A 21,233-nucleotide genomic window follows, 5' to 3' on the forward strand; every position below is an offset into this window, starting at 1 on the left:
AAGCTGCATGCTGACAGGCCCCCCTGGGACAAAGCAGTAAATGCAAATGTTCCCTTTGGAAACTTAAAATAGTTTTAAAACACACACACACCATGTATTCTAGCTTTAGCACAAACTGGGCTTCACAGGTCAGTTGGAAGGCACAGTGGTGTAGTTGGGCTCAGGGGACGCCAATCTTTTTAGGTCTGCAGACATATTTGGATTTTTGAGCAGGAGGTGCCATGCCCTCTACTAATTTCCCTCTTTCCCTCCCTTCCCCAGATCAGCACCCCACTCAAGAGACAGAGAGAAAGTGGGGGCACACACATTTTGCTTTTCCAATGGATCTGGGAAACAGCTGGATCTAGCAGAACCAATCTGAGCTTTGGAAAGCACATAGAGCTGAAAGAGGAAGTGGGGAAGAGTGTCACTCCTCCAATTTCATCCTTCACCTCTATGTACTTTTCAAGAGAGAGGTGGCCACCTTTACCACATCATGACGGCCGAGGGGGCAGTGAGGGGTGGGTTTGGGGGGGGCTTTGTGGGCACTAAAGGAAGACCTCAAGGGCACCATGAAGAGCTGTACCAAGTCCAGCCTGATGCTTTTTTTTTTTTTAAAGGCAAATTCAAATATTATGAAGTTGCCCTAATTTCATGAAAAAGGAAACCTATAAGCAGGCTTCTTATGTGAGCCGTGTTGAAAAGTGTTCATGAAAATCACAGTGGCGACATCAATGAGCAAGGCCTTCTAGGGATTAAAAAAGTCCTAAAAAATCTATGGTCTTTCCCATGCTACTTTTTCCTTGGCAGGTGCTGCTGCTGCTCCCTCAGCCTGGACAACACGGTGAGTTGCTGCCAACATTTTGTGTTTTGGGTGTTTCGTCTGCTGCCCTGGACTCCTTCTGGGAGGAAAGGCAATAATAGAAAGTTAATAACTAACTAAATAATAAATCTCTCTCCCCCCCACCCATGGCTTTCAAATATGGGATTGCCCATGTAAAAATACATTTGGAGTCTTATTGGGGAGGAGTGCTGGGGGGTGATGTGGAGTGGGGAAAAGGTTAAGAGCCAAGCCCCCACCAAGTCTGAGTGGCCTCCATGCAAAGTAGTTTGTCCAGTGAAGAAAGGGCTGCCTGTTACATGCATTCATGTGTGTACTTTAGCCCTGAATTGGGGGCGGGGAGGAAACAGTGGCAATGCCTATTTGGTTACACACTGCTTCTCCCCAATAACCTGGGCGGTGGTGGGAGGGGCAGGGAAATCTGAAATGCTGCATTGTAACAGAGCAGTTAGAAGGGGCAGGGCAGGGGTGGTGGGTGGAAATGAGGTTTGTTTCCAGTTTGGAGGAAAACACTATGCAAGGTGAAAATAAATCAGAGCCATGAAGGAATTTCTAAGAAATTATTCCGCTTTTGGCATGGGGCGAAAAATGTTTGCAGTCAAGTTATAGGCCTGAACCAACATCCTCCCCCATTGGATGTTTTGTAAAGAACGACGTCAATTTTGAATTGGAGTGGTGGTGGAAGAAGCTTGCTAGTAGTTAGTTGCCATGCAGTCAATCTGCCGCAGATGTATAGATCTCTCCTATGAGGGATGATGCAACCAGTGAAAGCTGGCCTCAGAGTGGGCGTACACTACATTTTCATTGGCTTTAATTTAATACAGTTTATTCACAGGCATATCTCTGTGCAGAGAGTGTTATTGCCCTCACAGAACTACAATCCCCAGAATTCCATCAGAGGAAGCCATATATGTTTTAGCATCTTTTGCTCTGCAGTGTTTTCCCTCCATGGATGGATGAGGATGCAGAAGGAAACAGGAAACCCGCAACTCCACCCAGATACAACTAAATAATTTAGGGTGTAATCCAATACACACTTACCTGGGAGTAAGTACCATATGTATTGGATTGTGCTGTTAGTGACTTGACTATAGTGTATGACACTATCCACACAATGGCCACTAGCAAAGAGGGCTTTTAAAAAGGATTAGATCCATTAATGGAGGAACATAGGAGGGTAGCAAGATGCCTTATACTGAGTCAGACCGCTGGTCCATCTAGATCAGCACTGTCTACACTGACTGGCAGTGGGTCTCCAGGATTTCAAACCAGGAGCTTTTCCCAGCCCTACCTAGAGCTGCTAGGGATTCAACCTTCAATGTTTTGCATGCATAGCAGATGCTCTGCCCCTGAACAGGCGCTACACAAAACAGAGGATCAAACTATCAATGTCTAGTAGCCATAGGGTTGCCAGGTTCATGGCCTGAGACTGATCCTGTATCTTTAGGAGAAGAGAAAGTCAGCCAAGTGGAGGCGTTCTTGCAGAAGTCTTCTGTATCTTTAAAAGTTGTGGAGCGGGAGGGAGAATTCCACCTTGTGGTTTTTCCCATTACAGAGTTGCCAGAACACCTGCACTTGGCTGACTTTCTCCTCTCCTAAAGATACAGGATCAGTCTCAGGCCATGAACCTGGCAACCCTAACAGCCATGATAGCCAGAACAGAACCTCCATGTTCAAAGGCAGCACGCTGCTGAACACCAATTGTTGGGACAAGCAAGAGAGGGCTGTTATTGCCTTCATGCCCTGCCTGTGGGCTTCTTTGAAGTCTTCAGCTAGCCCCAATTAGAAACAGGATGCTGGGCCTCTGTTCTGACATGCTTCTTGTGTCATAGAAAGCATTTAACTTTGAAGAAAATACCTGTTTCTCCTGAGGAACCCTTTGGTTTAAAAAGATTCATTTTGGCATCACTTGTTACAGCGCGTCTAATGGGTTGTATCCAGTGCTAGCCCTACTCAGAGGAGCAAGCCCATTGGAATTAATTAACATGACAACCTTTAGTTCATTAACTTCAGTGGAGCTCTTCTGGGTATGACTAACGTTGAATACCACCCTTTGTGTCTATGCCTATTGGTTTCACTTGTTATGTGTTTTGAAGGCTCTGTGTCTATATATATGTATGCGTGCATTTGGCTGCAGTTCTGGGTTTTATTTGCAAAACTGAATAATCCACAATGAAGATTTCACATTCTTCATATTTTAGCTGTACTTTTCTCTGCCTCTTCCCTCCCCCTCTACCACAGGCAAAAATAGAGAAACCAAGACTACTATAAAGCCTACCAGCACGTCTGCTGGTAAGTAAAAGAACTACCCCATCTGAGCTCCTGATGATTCCTCCTTCTCCTTATTCCATTCCAAATCCTGGGCACGTTTACAACACCATTAGGTGTGAACAAGGGCCAAAGAGGCATCCAGTGGCGGCGGGGGGACGGGACTTAGATAATATTAGGTTCTGGACTTTATTTATTTATTTATGGATGGATAAACTGCCCCCAAATAAATGTTTCCAAAGCGATCAATGTATTTGTTAAGTTTATATATCCTGCCCTTCCAAGGGAACCCAGGGTGGCAAAGTGATAAAACCATTAACAATTCCAATACAGATGCATGACTGGGAAAGATCTGTGCTTAAAAGGATTGTTTAAAGATAAAGATGTTCAGCAGACACACACAAATATACATTGCAATCTCAAACACAGATCTTCATGGTCTTACATGGTGAGGGTGGGTGGCGCCTTTTTAGATGCTAATCAGTGGAGACTGGTGGCTCTGATGGTAGTGGGCAGTGAATCCGCTCCAGGTTTTAGCCTGAACCTTCAAGGAGGTGAAAGCACCTTGGACAGATTCTTGAAAGTTCACACTAAAACCCAGAGTGGATCCACTGCCCCACTGACATTGGAGCCACCAGTCTCCACTGATGCTAATGGGTACTGCTTCACGCTCACTTACTTCAAACAGTGGTAAGCTGGCTCTGCTGTGTTTGGGAGAACCTCCAGCTTCTTCTGCTGAGTAGGACCCTGGGCTTCTGCCCAGAATCCTGCCCTGATATCAGTGTTGCAGACATGCAACTGAGATCCATGAATGCATCGTTATATTTTTACAATTTTTGCAGATAGCAGGTCATGGGGGGGATTGGGGTTTGCATTCGGATACTGGTATGAGAAGATGTTTAACCTTCCCCCCTCCCCATCTGAAAATGACCCCACCACCCCTGACAAACTTACTACCTGCTCTAGAAAAAAAAACTCCACATGAACACATCTTACTTTTCTAATGGAGCAAATATCATTAGCACTATGCGCTAAGATGAGAGATGAGGGATTTCTTATGTCCCATCTTAGTACTATGCACCGTAGTGCTAAGATCAGAGATGAGCCTCTGCCTGCTCTTTGATAGTAAATAGTGAAATAGCAGGCAGCATTTCTCTCACCTCCAGTCTTAGCACTGTGGGACTATACTGCTAAGTTCATAGATAAGCCTCTGCCTGCTGCCTTTTACCATCAAAGAACAAGCAGAGGCTTATCTATGTTTTTAGTGCTGTGAGGCTATCTGGCCATCAGCTACAGACTGCCACAGAGTGAGGCCCCAGGCCTGACAGTTCCTGTTGAAAGGCTTAGGACTCTTGGAAATTAAATTCTGGATCTAGACTAAGATTGATAGACAAATAGTTTTATTTTATGATGCCTGCCTGCCTGCCTTTCCTTCCTGATGTACATACAGCCACAAGCAGCCTCACAGGTTTCCTTTTCATCCTTTTGCCCTTGCCCTGCCAGTCTAGTGAACTGTGAAACAGCAGGCAGCATTTCTCTCACCTCCAGTCTTAGCACTGTGGGACTACAGTGCCAGACTCCTTTTGGGAGAAAGGGCAGGAGGTAAATAAAACAAACAGACTATTCCACCCCAGGATTTATACTGTGATTAACTCAAGACGTTCTGTAACAGGAACATAGGAAACTGCTTCATACAGAATCAGACTATAGTTTCGTCTAGCTCAGTAGTGTCTGCAGGGCCTGGCAGAGGCACTCCAGGATTTCAGACAGCAACCTCTCCCTCCCAAACCTACCTCTAGGTGGTGGGACCTTCTGCATGCAAAGCAGAGGCTCTATCACTGAGTTATGGCCCTTCTCCTAAATACTAGCCCGGATCAAGGAATGGATTTGCCACAAACATTAGAAGCCCAAATGGTTTTTGAGATAACCCAGGGTGAAGATTCACACAGTGGCAGCTGGTGGCTGCATGTCAGTGGGGCAGTGGAATGTGCCCTGAGTTTAGTCCGAACTTTCTAGGGATTGTCCAAGGTTTCAGCACCTTGGACAGCTCCTCGAAAGTTTGGATTCCACTGCCAAAATGACACAGAGAAAACAGCCATCACTGGACACACATCATTATGCTCTAAACTAGCTTTCCCCCCACCCAGCATGGCCAATGGTTAAGGGTTACGAGAGTTGTAGTCCATCTGGAGGACACCAAGGTCATAAAGTGCTCTTAATTTCTGACTTTTAACCTCTGCCTTCATGTAGTTGCCTCCACAGATTCCTGGAAAGACCACTGGAAAGTCACGGAAACATTTGTCATGGATTACTGTACAGATGATGTGAATGTTACAGAAATTCAGAGAGGACCAGAGGTGATAGCAAAGGATCCAGACTACATCAACATTACCAATTTTTCCCCTGGGGGCCAATTCAATGTGACTGTGGATAATAATTGTTCCTCGATACCAAACTGTACCACATGTGCAAGTAAGGGCAAAAATCCGTGATCCATACTCTGCGTCACAGGTTCTGCATGAAGAATATGCTTTATGAAACAAACCGCTAATGGCCCTTCCAGATTCAGAATTATTAAAGCATGAGGAAGGACTCAAGTGCATAACAAGAAATTTAAGTTTACACAATTAAACTAGATTAAAAAGCTCTGCTGCCCTAGCATGACAAATCCACTTTAAAAGAGATACAGACTTGTTTGTCTTTAGGAAAGTGATGGGGAAAACGCACTTTTCCATATATTTCCCTGTCACTTTCCAAAAGCAAAAAGTCCATTTGAAGAAAAAATGGACTTGAGCTCATGTAACGGAGTGTTTCAGTCCACCTCCATGTTGCAAACTTAACGTTCTGGCATGTGTTTCAATCTCTTCTGAAAAATAGTGGCAGTCTGGAGGCACCCTAGAGCAGACTCCATTGTTGGTCCAATGAACTATAGCCTGGTTTTCCCATAAGGGGTGGGGTGTGAGGCTTGACATGTCCTTAGTCTCTGACACTTTGATTATTTTTCTGCACAGAGCTCTGCCCCGTGGAGGACCTTACTTTAGGGGACCGGACCAACAATTCCATAATTCTTCACTGGAAAAACCTAGCTGACTGCTGCCACATGTCCTCCAGAGCCAACTTTTCAACAGTCCCTAATGATAGCTGCAGTAGTTGCACGGCCTACATCTCAGGGCTGTTGCCCGGGCAAGATTACACCATGACAGTATACAGAACACTACAGAATGGAAGGTGTAGCCAGGAAACATCCATCAATGTGACCACTAGTGAGTCTCACCATCACTATCTACTGACAGCAGCTGAGACCACAAGACCTTGTACAGCAGGGCTGTGGAAACCATGGCCCTCCCCAGATGTTGTTGGGCTACAAAAATTCCTGATGAATCATAGGTCATGTTGACTGGGGCTGATGGGAGTTGGAGTCTGGAGGGTCACAGGTTCCCCATCCCTACTCTGCAGAGGACTATATGCTGGCTGAGGTGGGTGGGTGACATTGAGGCACGGAGAACAAGTTATCATCTTGCGTTCTGAGGAGTTAGCCTGCTTCATTTTTCCCCCTCACTGGCTTGATTGTTTGTAGTGTATAGTAATTTTAAATATATATACTATATTTACATACTATATCTATAATATATTTACTTATGTTACTTTATATTATATTTATAATATATTTACTTATATTACTTTATATTTACTTATATTATATATATTTAAAATGTTTATATAGATAATAAATATATTTACAATATTTTTAGACTGCTTTTCATCAATGTTCCCAAAGCAGTTTCCAGCAATAAAAATATAAATTAGAACCACATACATTTAAAAATAAAATAAAAGCAGTACGAACAATACAGAACAGGGCAATCTAAAAGCCCAGGGCAGGCTAAACAACTCCTCTAAAAGCCTATGAGAACAAATGGGTCTTGACATGATTATGGAAGGCCAACAAAGATGTTGCCATCTGCACCTTTGGGGGTGGTGGGGGAGAGTTCCAAAGTTGGAGGCGCAATCACAGTGCTATGTCCTGCACCCCAGCATGGTAAGCGATACTCACTGGTGGCACGGGGAGCATGTATGGATCCCAATGATCCATAAATGTGTGTATAGATATGTATATGTGCATCTATGTATATAGACAGATAGAGAAGTGGATAACCCTCACATTGTATTTTATTTAAGCCCTGCCTTCCCATTCATCAGGATCCACAGGACGATTTAGCAGCAATATAAAAGCAAGCATATAAATGTAATTAAATGGCAGTAGAGATTTCAGTACAGCAGCAATGTAGCAGCAGAGTCGAAGTTATTTGTTATCCCAACTTTAATTTGCAACCTGAACCCCAGTAGCAGAAGGAATTGAATGGACCTCCCTCGGGACAAAGCCCCACAATTCAGGTAGGCCCCACTACTGAGGTGGGCCTGTTTTATGTAGCTACTTACCATCACACATCAGACAGTGGAGGAACCTGGAGCAGCGCCTCTGAAAATAACCAGAGTGAATGGGGAGATTCATAGTAATGTAGTGTTTTCACTTATTTTTTGGGAATCGATGGTGTGGTCATATCAGAAGCTTATCGTAGCTTCCTCATCAATGGCAGATACGTTATCCCAAAAGAGCTTTTGTGTCACTACTGATTCAAAGGGTTGTGAGATCTCTGGCATCTCAATGCCTGAGACTCATAGGTTGTAGTGATGTCATGGTTTGGACCTTGTGAAGTCATGAGGCAGCCAACTCTTATTGTTAGTCCATGACTGGGATCATCTGGCAGAGAAGCGTGTAGAGAGGCTTCTCTCTCCTGTGGCTTAATGGAGAATTATGCCAATAAGAGAACAACATGTCTTAACAAAGAAGAGGAAGAGAGGAAGAGGGAAAATAACACCTTTCAATAGGAAGTTAAAGCATAGAGATGTTCCCAAATTCTGGCTAGAAGGGACATGCAAGCTTGATTATCCCAACTTTTTCTGCCTGAGGCAAAGGATAAGATGGTGCCCTTTCCCTGTGCCACGTACAGAAACCAGCTGGACTAGCACAATTGACTCTAAATTCAACAACTGGCAATGGAACAGCACACCTGAGGGCAGCTTAAGGGGCACAGGGCAGGCTGTGGGGCACTCTGCTCTTCAGTAATGTGCTGCTGCTTCTTTCCCCTTAACAATTGCTGCCTGTGGCAGCTGCCTCATTCTTCCTAACTGTAGGACCAATTGTAGGATTCCTGCATTAAGCAGGGGGTTGGACTCAATGCCCTTAGAGGCCCCTTTCAGCTCCACTATTCTGTGATTCTATGACCAGCCCTACCCGAGATTTGAACTGGCTGTCCCGAGACTCTGAAAACAGAGTCCCAAATCCCGAGTGGTCAGGGCCAAAGCCCATGGCCTGGCAACCTGTACACGGTCTTTTCTGTTCTACAGTGCATTCCGAACAGACTCTATCACTTCAGACTGCAGGTGGGGAGAAATCATGTATAAAATGATTTTCCTGCATCAAATACACTTCACAGCTAGAAAACTAGCACTAAAGGCAAAGAACTTTCTCCCTATAGTGCTAGCTTTCTCTTTGCAGGGAGCTGTTTTTGTTGTTAACATAGAGACTGTTGTCTGACACCTGGTGTTCAAAATCATATCTCTTTCGGAATTTCAGAGCTCGACAGGAGCTTGTGGGGAACTTCTGATTTCTGCTCCAACAGAAGGAACCTGTGGGAATGAGATGTGATAATCTACCAGCAGACTCACAGAACCATAGAATCATAGAATGGTAGAGTTGGAAGGGGCCTATAAGGCCATCGAGTCTAACCTCTGCTCAATGCAGGAATCCAAGTAGTTCTTCAGATGTAAATACTTAGTTGCCAAAATGGCACCATCTACAGCACAAGTGGGAGGTGTTAGTAGACTTGGGGAAATTCCAAGTATTGCAGAATACAAAAACCTTAGGGGGGAAAAACCTCTAAAAGGGGTGAGTGTGCAAAAACATCTCAATACTCAGTAACCACAGAATGATGACTGACAGTTGGGAGGTAGGGAAGAAATGGAAACTGGAGATGGAGGGGGGATGGAGTGGAGGATCATGGGAAAGTGCACATCTGCCTGGCTAGCTGGAACCCTGAACAGGAACACTCCACACTGCAACATTTTGCTGCAGGTCCCTCTAGTGACCCAGAATCAACGACAGCTGGCAGGAGGTCTGCTGATATCAGAGACGTGTGAGTCCTTCTGTTTCATTTGTCTCAGTGCCTTCGCCAGTCCTGGATGTTGAGATACAGAATCGCACAGTGGATATGCTGGAGATTGGGTGGGGGCCACCACTTCAGGACCCTCACGTCGGCACCTACAGGTACAGGCTCTGCCTGTTGAATTGCAGCATCACCCCAGGAAACCTATGGTTGGTGCGTGAACTGGAAGCAGGCAGTACATACAGCGTTGAGGTCTCTGCCATCACCACCAGCAATGTCTCCAGCATTGTGACGACCATCCAGGCCACCACAGGTAGGATGAAATCAGGGCTACAGGGGAGAGGGGGAGGTGGTAGCTAGTGAAGATTGGTGGCTCTGATGTCAATGGGGCAGTGAATCCACTCCAGGTTTTAGTCTGAACTGCTTGAAACTCCTTGAAAGTTTCCAGCTCCCCACTACCTTGAATCTTGGACTACAGCTGCTCTCACTAAAACCCAGAGTAGATTTCTTGCCCCACTAACACCAGGAGTTCCATATGGGATGGAAAACCTGCGCCAAATACTTTCCAGTGGCCCTTGCTCTTTGTGTTGTCTGCCTGGGCTTACCAGGTAGGGGTGGGCAAAAACAGTACCTTAAGCAACTTAAAAACATGCCTCTGATTAATTGGTCAGTGTTGTTGTTGTTTTTTAAACAACCTAGGATGGGTCCAGGATCCAACCTAACTTAGCTTGCATTCCTAGGTAGTATATAATTCCATGGGACTTATTCAGAGTAGACATGCACAGAATTGCACTGTTACTCACACTTAAGTTCCCGTTCATATCAGTAGGGGTTCACTTTGTCGTGACTAGTTTTTCACATTGATTTCAATGGGACCTAAGGACAGCTTAGTTAGATTGGATCCAGCCCATTATCTTCAATGCAAGTGTGTATAAAAGCTGCAGCTAGCAAGCTTAATCTTAAAAGAGGCATTCCCCTCTCAATCCTGCATAAGAGGGAATTTCTCTTCTAAGCAGATACGTGCTGTAACACAAAGGATAGAGAACCTGTGGCCCTCCAGATGTTGCTAGACTACAACTTCCATCATCTGTGGCCATTGGGCATGCTGGCTGGGACTGATGGGGTTGGAGTTCAAGAACATCTGGAGGCCACTAGTTCCCCATCCCTGCTATAACATGTGAATAATATCTAAAACCAGACAAGTTATTTTTTTTAAAAAAATTGTTTGCATATTTAACTGACTGATTGGTGCATTGGCAAAAACTCATATAATTGGACTGTGGGTTGGAAGAGTAGAATGAATGGCCTGTGAGGATGCTTGGCTCCCAGTGTGTGCTGTTTGTCAGTGGAGACTGATGGCTTTGAAGTCAGTGGGGCAGTGAATCTGCTCTGAGTTTTAGTCCAAACTTTCAAGGAGCTGTCCAAGGTACGTCTGGTAGCTCTGATGTCAGTGGGGCAGTGAATCCATTCTGGATTTTAATCCAAACTTTCAAGAACCTGCCCAAGGTGCTGAAAACTGAAAGGTGCTGAAGGCACCTTGCACAGCTCCTGGAAAGTTCAGACTAAAACCCGGAGCGGATTCACTGTCCCACTGACATCAGAGCCACCAGCCTCCACTGCTGTTTGTTAAATGAATGTGCTCTTTTTCTAGCTCCAAACATGCCTGAGAATATAACTGTGGGATGTTGCAGCACCAATAACTTTTCCATTTCCTGGAATCGCCCCAGAGACGTCAATGAAACAGCTTATTTTTATTCGGTGATCTGGTTCAGGGAAAACTGCACAGATCCATTGGGGAACAAGACCACTAATGGCTCCAGCTACACCATCAAAGGACTCCAGCCCGGGAAACTGTACCTAGTGAAGCTGGCCTCAAATATAAATGGTGTTAAGAGCAAAGAAGCCAGGAAATGGGCTTTGACATGTGAGTGCAACTTCTAAGAGGAATGGCAATATGGCTTGGACTTTGGGCAATGCAGTGTAGTGGTTGGAGTGTTGGACTAGAACTGGGGAGAACCAGGTTCAAATCTCCACTCAGCCATGAAGCTCACTGGGAGACCATGGGCCAGTCATGATCTCTCCAACTAGTCTACCTTACAAGGTTGTTTTGAAGATAAATGAAGGGGAGAGAACCATGCATGCCACTCTTAGCACCTTGTAGGATGGTTGGGATGTAAATGCAAGAAATACATGAATGAATAGAACGTCTAAACAGGGATGCTTCTGAAATTCTCCTCATTCAAATTTTCTGGTGGATTTTAGTGTTCTGAATTCCATGGCCTTTTTTCCAAAGTAGCATCAATGCATCAGGAATCCCCTACTGCTTTGCTTTTTAATTCCAGATTTTGTGTGACCGAAAGCAGTAGAGTCAAGAAGTGGTACAATCAAGAAGCAGGTTTACCCCACTTCATCTGTGCATTTTGAGCATTAGGCCCAATGCAGAGGGGTGCTGGGAATGAGGGATGGGTGAATCTGTCCATATCAGTTTCTTTCCATTTCTCATTTTAAGTTTCTCTCAGTTTTTCAGTCTTTAGTTCAGCACATTTGTGCATCAATTCACAAAAAAACATCAACAGCCTGGGAATGCTCCTTAATCCAACACTGTCACTGGAGGTTCAGGTGGCCTCAGTGGCTAGGAGTGCCTTTTTCCAGCTCTGGCTGATTTGTCAGCTTCGGCCCCTTTTGGACAAAGGAGACCTAGCCACAGTGCTCCATGCTCTGGTAACTGCCAGACTGGATTATTGCAATGCTCTCTACATGGGGCTGCCCTTGAAGATGACTCGGAAACTTCAACCGATTCAAAATGGAGCAGTCAGATTACTGGCAGGGGTTCCTTTTGGAATTCATATAATCCCTGTTTTAAAACAGCTGCATTGGTTGTTATTTCATTTCCAGGCCTAGCTCAAGGTGCTCACATTAGTCTTTAAAGCCGTAAACAATTTAGGTCCTAAATATCTGAGAGACCGCCTCCCTCCCTACAGACCTTTTCAAGATCAGCTGAGTGGGTCCACCCTGGGAAGCTTGAGGGGTGGGTGGCCCAGGAGAGGGCATTCTCTGTCAGGGGCGTCACTACCGGGGTGCGGAGGGTGCAGCCCGCACCCGGGTGTCACCATGAGGGGGGTGACACCCAGAGCCGCCCCGCCCCACGCCGTTGCCCGGCAAGGCTGCTCCAACTCCTCCTTGGAGGCGGGCAAGACCGTGAGCAGCGTCGGCGTTCCCAGGCCTTCTCTGGCTGGGTGCTTCTCCAGCGCGCGCCCTCCCAGGGGCATGGATGGGAGTGGCTGGCCTTGAGCGCGTGCGCACAAGCATGCACACACACAAACCCAGCCACCTCGTCCACGCCCCTGGGGGGAGCGCGCGCCAGAGATCCGTACCCCCCGCACTCCCGCTAGTGACACCGCTGTGCTCTGTGGCAGCCCCTAAGCTGTGGAACTCCCTCCTCACTGAGGTGCGTCTGGCAACTTCATTGTACAACTTTCAGTGACTGCTGAAGAGGCACCTCTTTCCCCTGGCCTTCAACACCGATCCCAGGCCTATCCCAGTCTGCATCTGCATTGGAATTGCTTTTGATATGTTTTTTAAAAAAACTTCCCCCCCCCAAACAATATGTGTTTTTTTAAACCCTTTTTATTTAAGATGTTTTTTAAGCATTTTTAAAGAATGTTTTTAAAGTTGTCTTGTTTTAATGTATTTTAAGGTCTGTTTTTATGATGTTTTAAAGTGTTCTTACTGCTTTTGTTTGCCGCTCTGGGATCCTGCTAGGAGGAACAGTGGGAAATAAATAAATAAATAAAAACACCTGAGATGTATATTTTTAGGACCCACCCTATTTTCTGTGATGATGTTTAGGTTGTTTTTAACTGTTTCAATAATGTATTTTAAAATTGTTGTAACCTGCCCTGGGACCTCTGGGTGTAGGGCAGTTACTACTACTACTACTTAATAATAATAATAATTATCATTATCATAGTGCTCATTGCTCCTAATATGCACATTTCTTATGCAATTTTGCCTAATATACAATCTCTTGCAATCAATTTTCCCTAATCTAATGCATTTTTGTATGCTGTTTTCATTAATATATGCATTTGTATGCATGTTTTCCCCTACTAGGCACAGTTTTGTATGCTGTTGTGATGCAGTTTTGGTTGAAGAACAGCATTGCAAAATTTGGAGAAGTGGGGATCTCGAAGGACAGCTGTGTTTTGATTTGTGTATTGTTTGAATGAATGAATGTTTATTTCGGTCCATGACTAGCAAGTTGTGTATTGTTTGGGGAAATGCAAATCAAACTGAATCCCCCCCCCATTGAGAATACATGAGACATAGTGTAGAGGTGGCTGAACAAAAGATGCCCATGATCCACAGAGAAGAAAGTGGCCCCTTATGAACACAGATCAAGGGAGAAGCTGTGTCTAGTCTTTTAAGAGATACCTTTGTAACTTGGAAAAATCCACAGTTGGGCAATGTCTTTATAAGGACCAGCGAAAATGTCATAAAATAGCAGAGCTTGGAAAAGTTACTTTTTTGAACTACAACTCCCATCAGACCAATCCAGTGGCCATGCTGGCTGGGGATGATGGGTGTTGTAGTTCAAAAAAGTAACTTTTCCAAGCTCTGAAATAGTGTTGAGTTCTCCAGAACTTTTCATCATGCTAGATTAGTGATGGAAAGATCTGTCAATTTCAGTTCTCTCAGTTCCTCATTTTTTTCTAATCTTAAATGCAGTTCCCCGAAATCTGCATTTAAAAAAAATCCTCATAAAAATGCTTCAGCATATTGATGCACATTTCTCCAACTGAGCACATTTTTGTATGCAGTTTTGATTAGTGTACACATTTTTGCAAGCAATGTCTCCCACAATAACGCATTTTTTAATTTTCACTATTATACTCATTTTTTGGACATTTTCCCCTAATGTATGTATTTTTGTAAACACCGTTTGGTTGAGGAACGGCATTGCAAAGTTCAGATAAGTGCAAATTGTGAAGGATGCCTATGTTTCAGTTCAACCCATTTGAAATGTGGTGTTAGAGAAGAGCTTTGTGGATACCATGGACTGCAAAAAAGACAAATAATTGGGTGTTAGAACAAATTAAACCAGAACTATCACTAGAAGCTAAAATGATGAAACTGAGGTTATCATACTTTGGACACATGAGAAGACATGATTCGTTAGAAAAGATAACAATGCTTGGAAAAACAGAAGGAAGTAGAAAAACAGGAAGGCCAAACAAGAGATGGATTGATTCCATAAAGGAAGCCACAGACCTGAACTTACAAGATCTGAACAGGGTGGTTCTTGACAGATGCTCTTGGAGGTCACTGATTCATAGGGTCGCCATAAGTCGTAGTCGACTTGGAGGCACATAACAACAACAACATTGTTTCAGAAAGTGCAACTTTGATACATTTAGCTTTAAACTGAACCAAATTGAATTTCTTCTCCATTCCTAGGCTGGATACAGCACAAAACAGGAGGTGGCATTGCCCAACTGTGGATTTTGGGTTTCCACCCCCATGGACTAACATGGCCTCCTTAGCTTTCTTTGTGGCTTGGCTCTTCTGACAAATCTTTCCTCTTTCTTTCAGCCCCCTTGCCCCCTACACACTTCAACATCGAGATAATCAACCAGACAGCGGTCGCACTATCCTGGGTGATCCCAAGCCCAGCTCCCACTGGCTTTGCGCTCTGGTGGAAGAAATCAAATGAGTCCAATGAAAATGAGAAGCTGCTCAATACATCTGCAAATACTACTTTGAACAGGCTTACTGCAAGCACCAACTACACCTTCACATTGCTAAGCATAGAGAAAAGAGAAGAGCTGGCAGTGTACAGCACTGGCATTCGGCAAAAAGGGGCTACAAGTACTTAGAATTACCTTCAGGCTACAGAAAGGAAAGAGGGAGGGGGCTCAAACGGGAAAGTGAGTTTTGGCATGCAAGGGAGCGTTGCCTTTCATGATGGGACTTCTGCAGAGATCGAGGCTCAGGCCCAGTGCCAGCGGGCAGTCAGGTCGGGCACTGGCCAAGGACCCTGTGGCTGGCCAAGGGCCAAGCTCCCGCTCCGTGATCCCTACCAGCATCGGTTCATGGGCTGTGACTGGATGGTGACACAGATTGTGGAGCGAGAGCTCCACTCTCCCACGTGACATCACCTTCTCATGTGCACACAGCCGGCACATGGTTAAATACCCCCTGTCACACCACCTCTTGTGTCGCTGTATCAGTGCGTTACACACACATGCCCACCATCATCCAAGACTGCAGCAAAGGCGTCAACACACCCCTGCTGCCACCTTGGGTGATGGCAGGCATGCGTGTCGATGCACTGATGCAAGAGGTAGCATGACTGGGTGTATTTAAGTGTGTGCACACATGCAGAAGGAGGGGGAGGTCCATAGCAATCTGGTGCCACCCTGCCAAGGCTCAAGAAGGATAGACCCCCACAGACAAACACACCATGAAAGGGTTCAGAGGGCTGCGTTATGAATTGGGAGAGGCAAGTTCCAATCCAGTTGCACACAGATGTTAGGCCCTCCACCCCCACCTTGGTCACTTTTTGCTGAATCAGACCTTTGGTCCATCTTGCGCAGTGTTCTTCAGCCTTGGGTCCCCAGGTGTTGTTGGACTACAATTCCCATCATCCTTAGCCAGCTTAGCCAATGATGGGAATTGCAGCCCAACAGCATCTGGGGACCCAACATTGAAGAACACTGATCTAGCCCAACAGTGGTGGCTGGTGCCCATTGAGACACAGCAGAAGGTATGGCAGAAGGTAGGAAGACCAACAGTAGGTGGAGCCAGAGCCAAGGACTGGTTTGGTCCCCCTGTTTGCTGAGTTCTACAAGGGCCAACATTGAGACTAAGGAGGAGAAAGCAGGCAGGGAGTATCACCCCCTGGAGTGGCTGTAAGTATGACAGTAAGCAGGTGGGGGCTGGCTGAGGGCAGAATGAGGTTGGCGGGGCATCATTTCATCTAAAGGACAAACCTCCCCTGTAAGCCCAGTACTGACACCAGCTCTCCAAGGCTTTTCTGACCCAGGGATTGGATTTGGGACCCTCTGCGTGCAAGTCAAGTGCTGTGCCGCTGAACAGTTTTTTCTCTGAGCAAGTGAAACCTGAAGTCAAGGCTGTAACTTGACAATTCAGTTCTACAGAAGTGCAGGAAATAAATCTTTTTTTAAAAAAATCTGGCTACAGAATTCAGCATTGTCAAGAGAGAGCCTTGGTCGGGGGAAGGGCAGGGAATGGCTGCAACAACCTGCCTCAAGGATCAATCCACCCAGTCTAAGACTTTTTCAAGAAACAGCAAATGTCAAAATGCTAGGTGCTTGCTTCAGCTGGTAATTGATTCCAGAGGGCTGTAATTGCAACACTAAAAGCCCAGTCTCTATTAAGTGCACCTCTGGAGCACATAGTACTCTCAGCTGTATCACACCTGAGGTGCACTGTTGCCACACAGAGATATATGGGACAAGGTGGCTCCTTAGATAAGCTGGTCCCAAATTGTTTAGGGTTTTAAATGCTAAAATAAAAATGTTGAACTATGTCTGGTATGATACTGGCAGCCGGTACAGCTCCATTAACAGAGGTGGTATATGGCATTGATGGGATGTCCCAGTCTACAACCTATCAGCTGCATTCTGCATCAGCTGCAGCTTCCAGACTAAGCCCAAGGGAAGCCCCACCTACAGCACAGAAGTTAAAGTCAGGAAGGGACAATGGGTAGAGTAATTTAAAGGAACTGGAGACCTCTGGATGGCTGTGAGTGGTGGAATTTGCAGATGGGATGGGGGACTGTCTATGAACCTCACCAATGTCATTATGAGGTCCTCTGGAAGAAGGATGGGATTCAAATGTTAATGGATAAAAAAAAAGAACAAGAAAAGTCTCATGATCTTCATTGCTTTCTGCCTGTACAGAACCAGACCTTGTGAATGATGTGAAGTGCCTGGCCTTGGGAGGGGGCTACAGCCTGAAATTGTCCTGGACGTGCCCATCCAGTAAGGTCAGTAAATTCCTGGTGCTGGTGTCAGGCCAGATTTGCAAAGAATGGCTGACCTGCAAAGAGTCAACAGTGATCGACAACCTGCAACCTGCCAAGAGCTACCAGATTCAAGTGAAAACGTTTTGGTATGACCTGCAGGAGGCATCCAATCCTGTGGAGTGTTCCACCCAAAATACAGGTGAGACATCTGGGAGTCTTTCAGTGGGCATGCTTGGGGCCAAGTTATACATTAAGCATGCCATTAAAATGCAAAAAGGACCAACCCACTTCTCTTCCTTAACAAAAAACAGCAATGGGGCCCCTCCAGTGACAGCATCTTTCATAAACAGGTTCAGAACCCCCTGAAATGAGGGTATGGACTGTTCTGTGCAAAATGCATGAAAAGGCTTGGGAGTGCTCAATGTTGTCTTATACCAAGTCAAGCTGCCTATCTGGCTCAATACTTCAGGGATGGCCAATGTGGTGCCCCCCAGGTACTGTTGGACTCCAGTTCACATCAACCCCAGCCATAACAGCCAACAGTCAGGTATGATGGGAGTTGTAATCCAGCAACACCAAGAGGATGCCATGTTGACTACTCATGCTCCAGTCTGATCACAAATGGCTCTCCAGAATTTCAGCCAGAGGTCTGTCCCATCGCTTCTGACTTGATCCTTTTTTAACTTGGAGATGCCAAGAATTGAACTTGGAGATGCCAAGGATTTAACGTGGGATCTTCTGCATGCATAGTAGGTGATCTCCACTAAGCTATTGACCCTTCCTTTGCTGTGTTCCTGCCTTTATTTATATTGTACTTGTCCAGCATATGTTCAAAGCACCTTACAGAAGAGAGAGAAAATACTATGTAAAATCAGTAATTATCTATCTATCATCTATCATCTATCATCTATCTATCTATCATCTATCTATCTATCATCTATCTATCTATCATCTATCTATCTATCTATCTATCTATCTATCTATCTATCTATCTATCTATCTATCTATCTATCTAATCTGCTGGTCAGAAAAATTGTTCTGTGGATAAATCACAAAGTCCCAACAAAAAGGAAAGCTTTGCAGCCCTTCTGGAATGCAAGCAAAGAAGAACAATTCCAGAGGGCAGCCGTTTGGCAGTCCCGGGGCCACAGCTGTAAAGACTCTGCTTCTGACCACATAATGTATTTTTATATTGCACAAATAGATGGTCACTGAAGGACAGTAGTGAACCTTAATGGTACATGTAACTCACATCCCCTTCCAGAACATGCAATTATTACTTCCACCAGGGATGGTGAACCTGTGGCCCTCTAGATGTTGTCAGGCTACAATTCCCATCAGCTCCAGTCAGTGTGGCCCATGGTCAGGGATGATGGGAGTTGTATTTCAGCAACATCTGGAGGGCCAGAAGGCCCCCATCCCTGACTTAGGCATGCACGCCCACTTTGTAGCAGCACCAAGAGTTTGCCAGAACTTCCAGCGTTTTCCTTCTGTGTCTTTAGGGGTCATAGTCGGAACTGTGTTTGCTGGGCTGCTTCTCTTAGTCATCCTCAGTCTGCTGCTGTTCTATTTCTGGAGAAGGAGGTAAGCAACCTCAATACTGCAAACTTCCCGTGCAGAGTATTATTGCCCCCAGCGGGGAGCATCAGAGCTGCTGTAACCTGAATCCTGAGACATGAAGGAGTCAGGCAATGGAAAACAAGCTGCATTTACTTGCTTTCTCCATAATGCATTTTCCCCTGGTGGGTGGGGGGCAAGAGGCTGGGCTTGCATTGAAGCCCCCTCCCCAACTAGAGAAAGTCCTGCTCAGCAACACTGTACTGCGGTGTTTGAGGCCACACATCCGTCCTCTCCTTAATCTCAAGGAACCCTGGGAATTGGAGTTTGGGAGTATGCTGGGAGGAAGCAAAGATCTCTAATTCTCAGCATCCCATCAAACTGCAATTCCCAAGATTCTTTGGGAGAACTCAGGCCAATAAAAGCGATCTAAAGACAGATATAAGCTTCTAATGAAGATACCCACTGACACTTTATTAAGCAATCAGCGTTCATGTATTTTCAAGTCCATTTCCGCATGAGGGCTCTCAATGTGCGTTTCAAAAGGTGGGGGAGAGTAAATAAACAAGCTGAGGTTCTTGGGATGATTTGGTATCTCACTTAGATGTCAGCAGGGCCAGAACCAAACCAGGGTGGGAGTGGGGTCACTATAAAGACCTGACTCCTGAGCAGGGACATTTGAACCCCCTTCCCTGTCTGCTCAGCTTTCAGTAAATATCATGGCAGCAGCAATGGAGGTGCCAGTAGCCATTATTGTTGTTGTTGTTGTTAATGTTATTATTTCATGCAATTAGTAGACAATCTACAAATCCAAAAAATCAAGAACATCAATATTTAAAGAATTAAAGCTTTTATAAAATCAATCCATTTTACTATTACAGAACTAGAATAAATGTTATAAAGAGACATAAATATAACGGTGACTTACTTAATAAAGGGAGCAGATGCTTCGACTGGTGTCTGACTCGTTCTTCCTTTTTTCTAAAGCTTTCAACTTTTCTTGATGTGCATTCATTTCATGTCTTCATAAACACATATAGGGCTCATCCAGATGACCGCAAAATGTGTGACACGCGCGCTATGTGTGTTCATTATTTTTCGGTCATCTAAATGACATCGCGCGGTGTTATGCATTTTCATGGGTTAATCCGCTCCTTCCAATACCAGCAAAAATGCAGTTTGCTGTTTGAAATCGGGAATCTCGCTGTGCCACAAAAAAAGCATTTTTTCCAATGGGAAACAGTGGGGGGGGGAAGGCAAAGTGAGGACTATCAGCTGACAACCCGAATAGGAAAGAGTGGATTATCCTGCTCCATTTGGATAAGCCCATAATCAATTCCCTGCCTGGAAATTCCCACCTCCCTTTTAATATAACAAGTTACTAGTTGCCACTTGCCTCTCTCCCTCCTTAACCATAGCTGTTAGTTTTAAAATGTTTAACTATTCCCATATCTTCCTAACCAGCCAGGTTATCAAGAAACGTGAGCTTAAATATCTAACTTCCTGCCCTTCATAGGTGCTGCTGCCTTCTAAGACTTTTGCAACTCTTTGCATGAACTTACCAGCAAGTTGGTGCATGGGACAGTGTGAATTAGTTGCTGGCTGCATGAGGCGGGTCAGCTACACCCCACCCACCCTGAGAGTGTGTTTAAGGACTGGGAGAGATAAAGCTGGGCACACTGTGAGCAGTAGGGTTGCCAGGTTCAGGGCCTGAGACTGATCCTGTATCTTTAGGAGAAGAGAAAGTCAGCCAAGTGCAGGTATTCTTGTAATGGGAAAAACCACAAGGTGGAATTCTCCCTTCCCCCTGCACAACTTTTAAAGATACAGAAGACCTCTTGGAGGCTGGGCCTGGCAACCAAGAGGTCTTTTGTATCTTTAAAAGTTGTGCATGAGGGAGAATTCCACCTTGTGGTTTTTCCCATTACAGTGTTGCAAGAACACCTGCAATTGGCTGACTTTCTCTTCTCCTAAAGATACAGGATCAGGCCCTGAACCTGGCAACCCTAGTGAGCAGTGACGAAGAAACATTTTGGTAGCAGCAGCAGAGGTGCTGGCAGCCAGGCTATCAAGAAAACGGAAGTGATATTAAAAACTTCCAACTCCCTTCTTTTCACAATTGTGCCTACTTTCTAAGACCATTTAATTCTTTACCCCGGCTAACAAGCAATTTGGTGCACGGGATTGTGTTGATTAGCTAGCTGCCTCTGTGCAGAGGTGGGCCAGCTGGACTCCACTGGCCCTGAGAGTGTGTTTCAGGACAGGGAGAGATAAAGCTGAGCACCCTTTGGGTAGTGACAGAGAAACATCCTGACAGCAGCAATGGAGGCTTCAGCCAGGTTATCAAGAACAGGGAAGTAAGCTTGAAACATCTAACTCCCTGCCCTTTGGCTACTTTCTAAGACTGTTTAATTCTTTCCACTAACTTACC

The 21,233-nt window shown here is 45.2% G+C and overlaps 1 protein-coding gene across 1 annotated transcript in view; it reads left to right on the forward strand.

Moving 5' to 3' along the window:
• Positions 1–475: 475 nt before the first annotated feature.
• The window catches only part of PTPRH (protein tyrosine phosphatase receptor type H), a 36,763-nt gene continuing 16,005 nt past the window's right edge, over positions 476–21,233 (forward strand). Inside the window, exons 1-10 of the mRNA XM_061591613.1 lie at positions 476–493; positions 790–823; positions 3,062–3,112; positions 5,339–5,560; positions 6,100–6,351; positions 9,314–9,568; positions 10,907–11,179; positions 14,848–15,123; positions 17,181–17,444; positions 18,748–18,829. Coding sequence (XP_061447597.1) covers positions 476–493; positions 790–823; positions 3,062–3,112; positions 5,339–5,560; positions 6,100–6,351; positions 9,314–9,568; positions 10,907–11,179; positions 14,848–15,123; positions 17,181–17,444; positions 18,748–18,829 — 1,727 coding nt within the window. The remainder of the gene's footprint in view (positions 494–789; positions 824–3,061; positions 3,113–5,338; positions 5,561–6,099; positions 6,352–9,313; positions 9,569–10,906; positions 11,180–14,847; positions 15,124–17,180; positions 17,445–18,747; positions 18,830–21,233) is intronic.

This window comes from Rhineura floridana, chromosome 11, assembly GCF_030035675.1.
Source record: "Rhineura floridana isolate rRhiFlo1 chromosome 11, rRhiFlo1.hap2, whole genome shotgun sequence".
NCBI classification, from domain to species: Eukaryota; Metazoa; Chordata; class Lepidosauria; order Squamata; family Rhineuridae; genus Rhineura; species Rhineura floridana.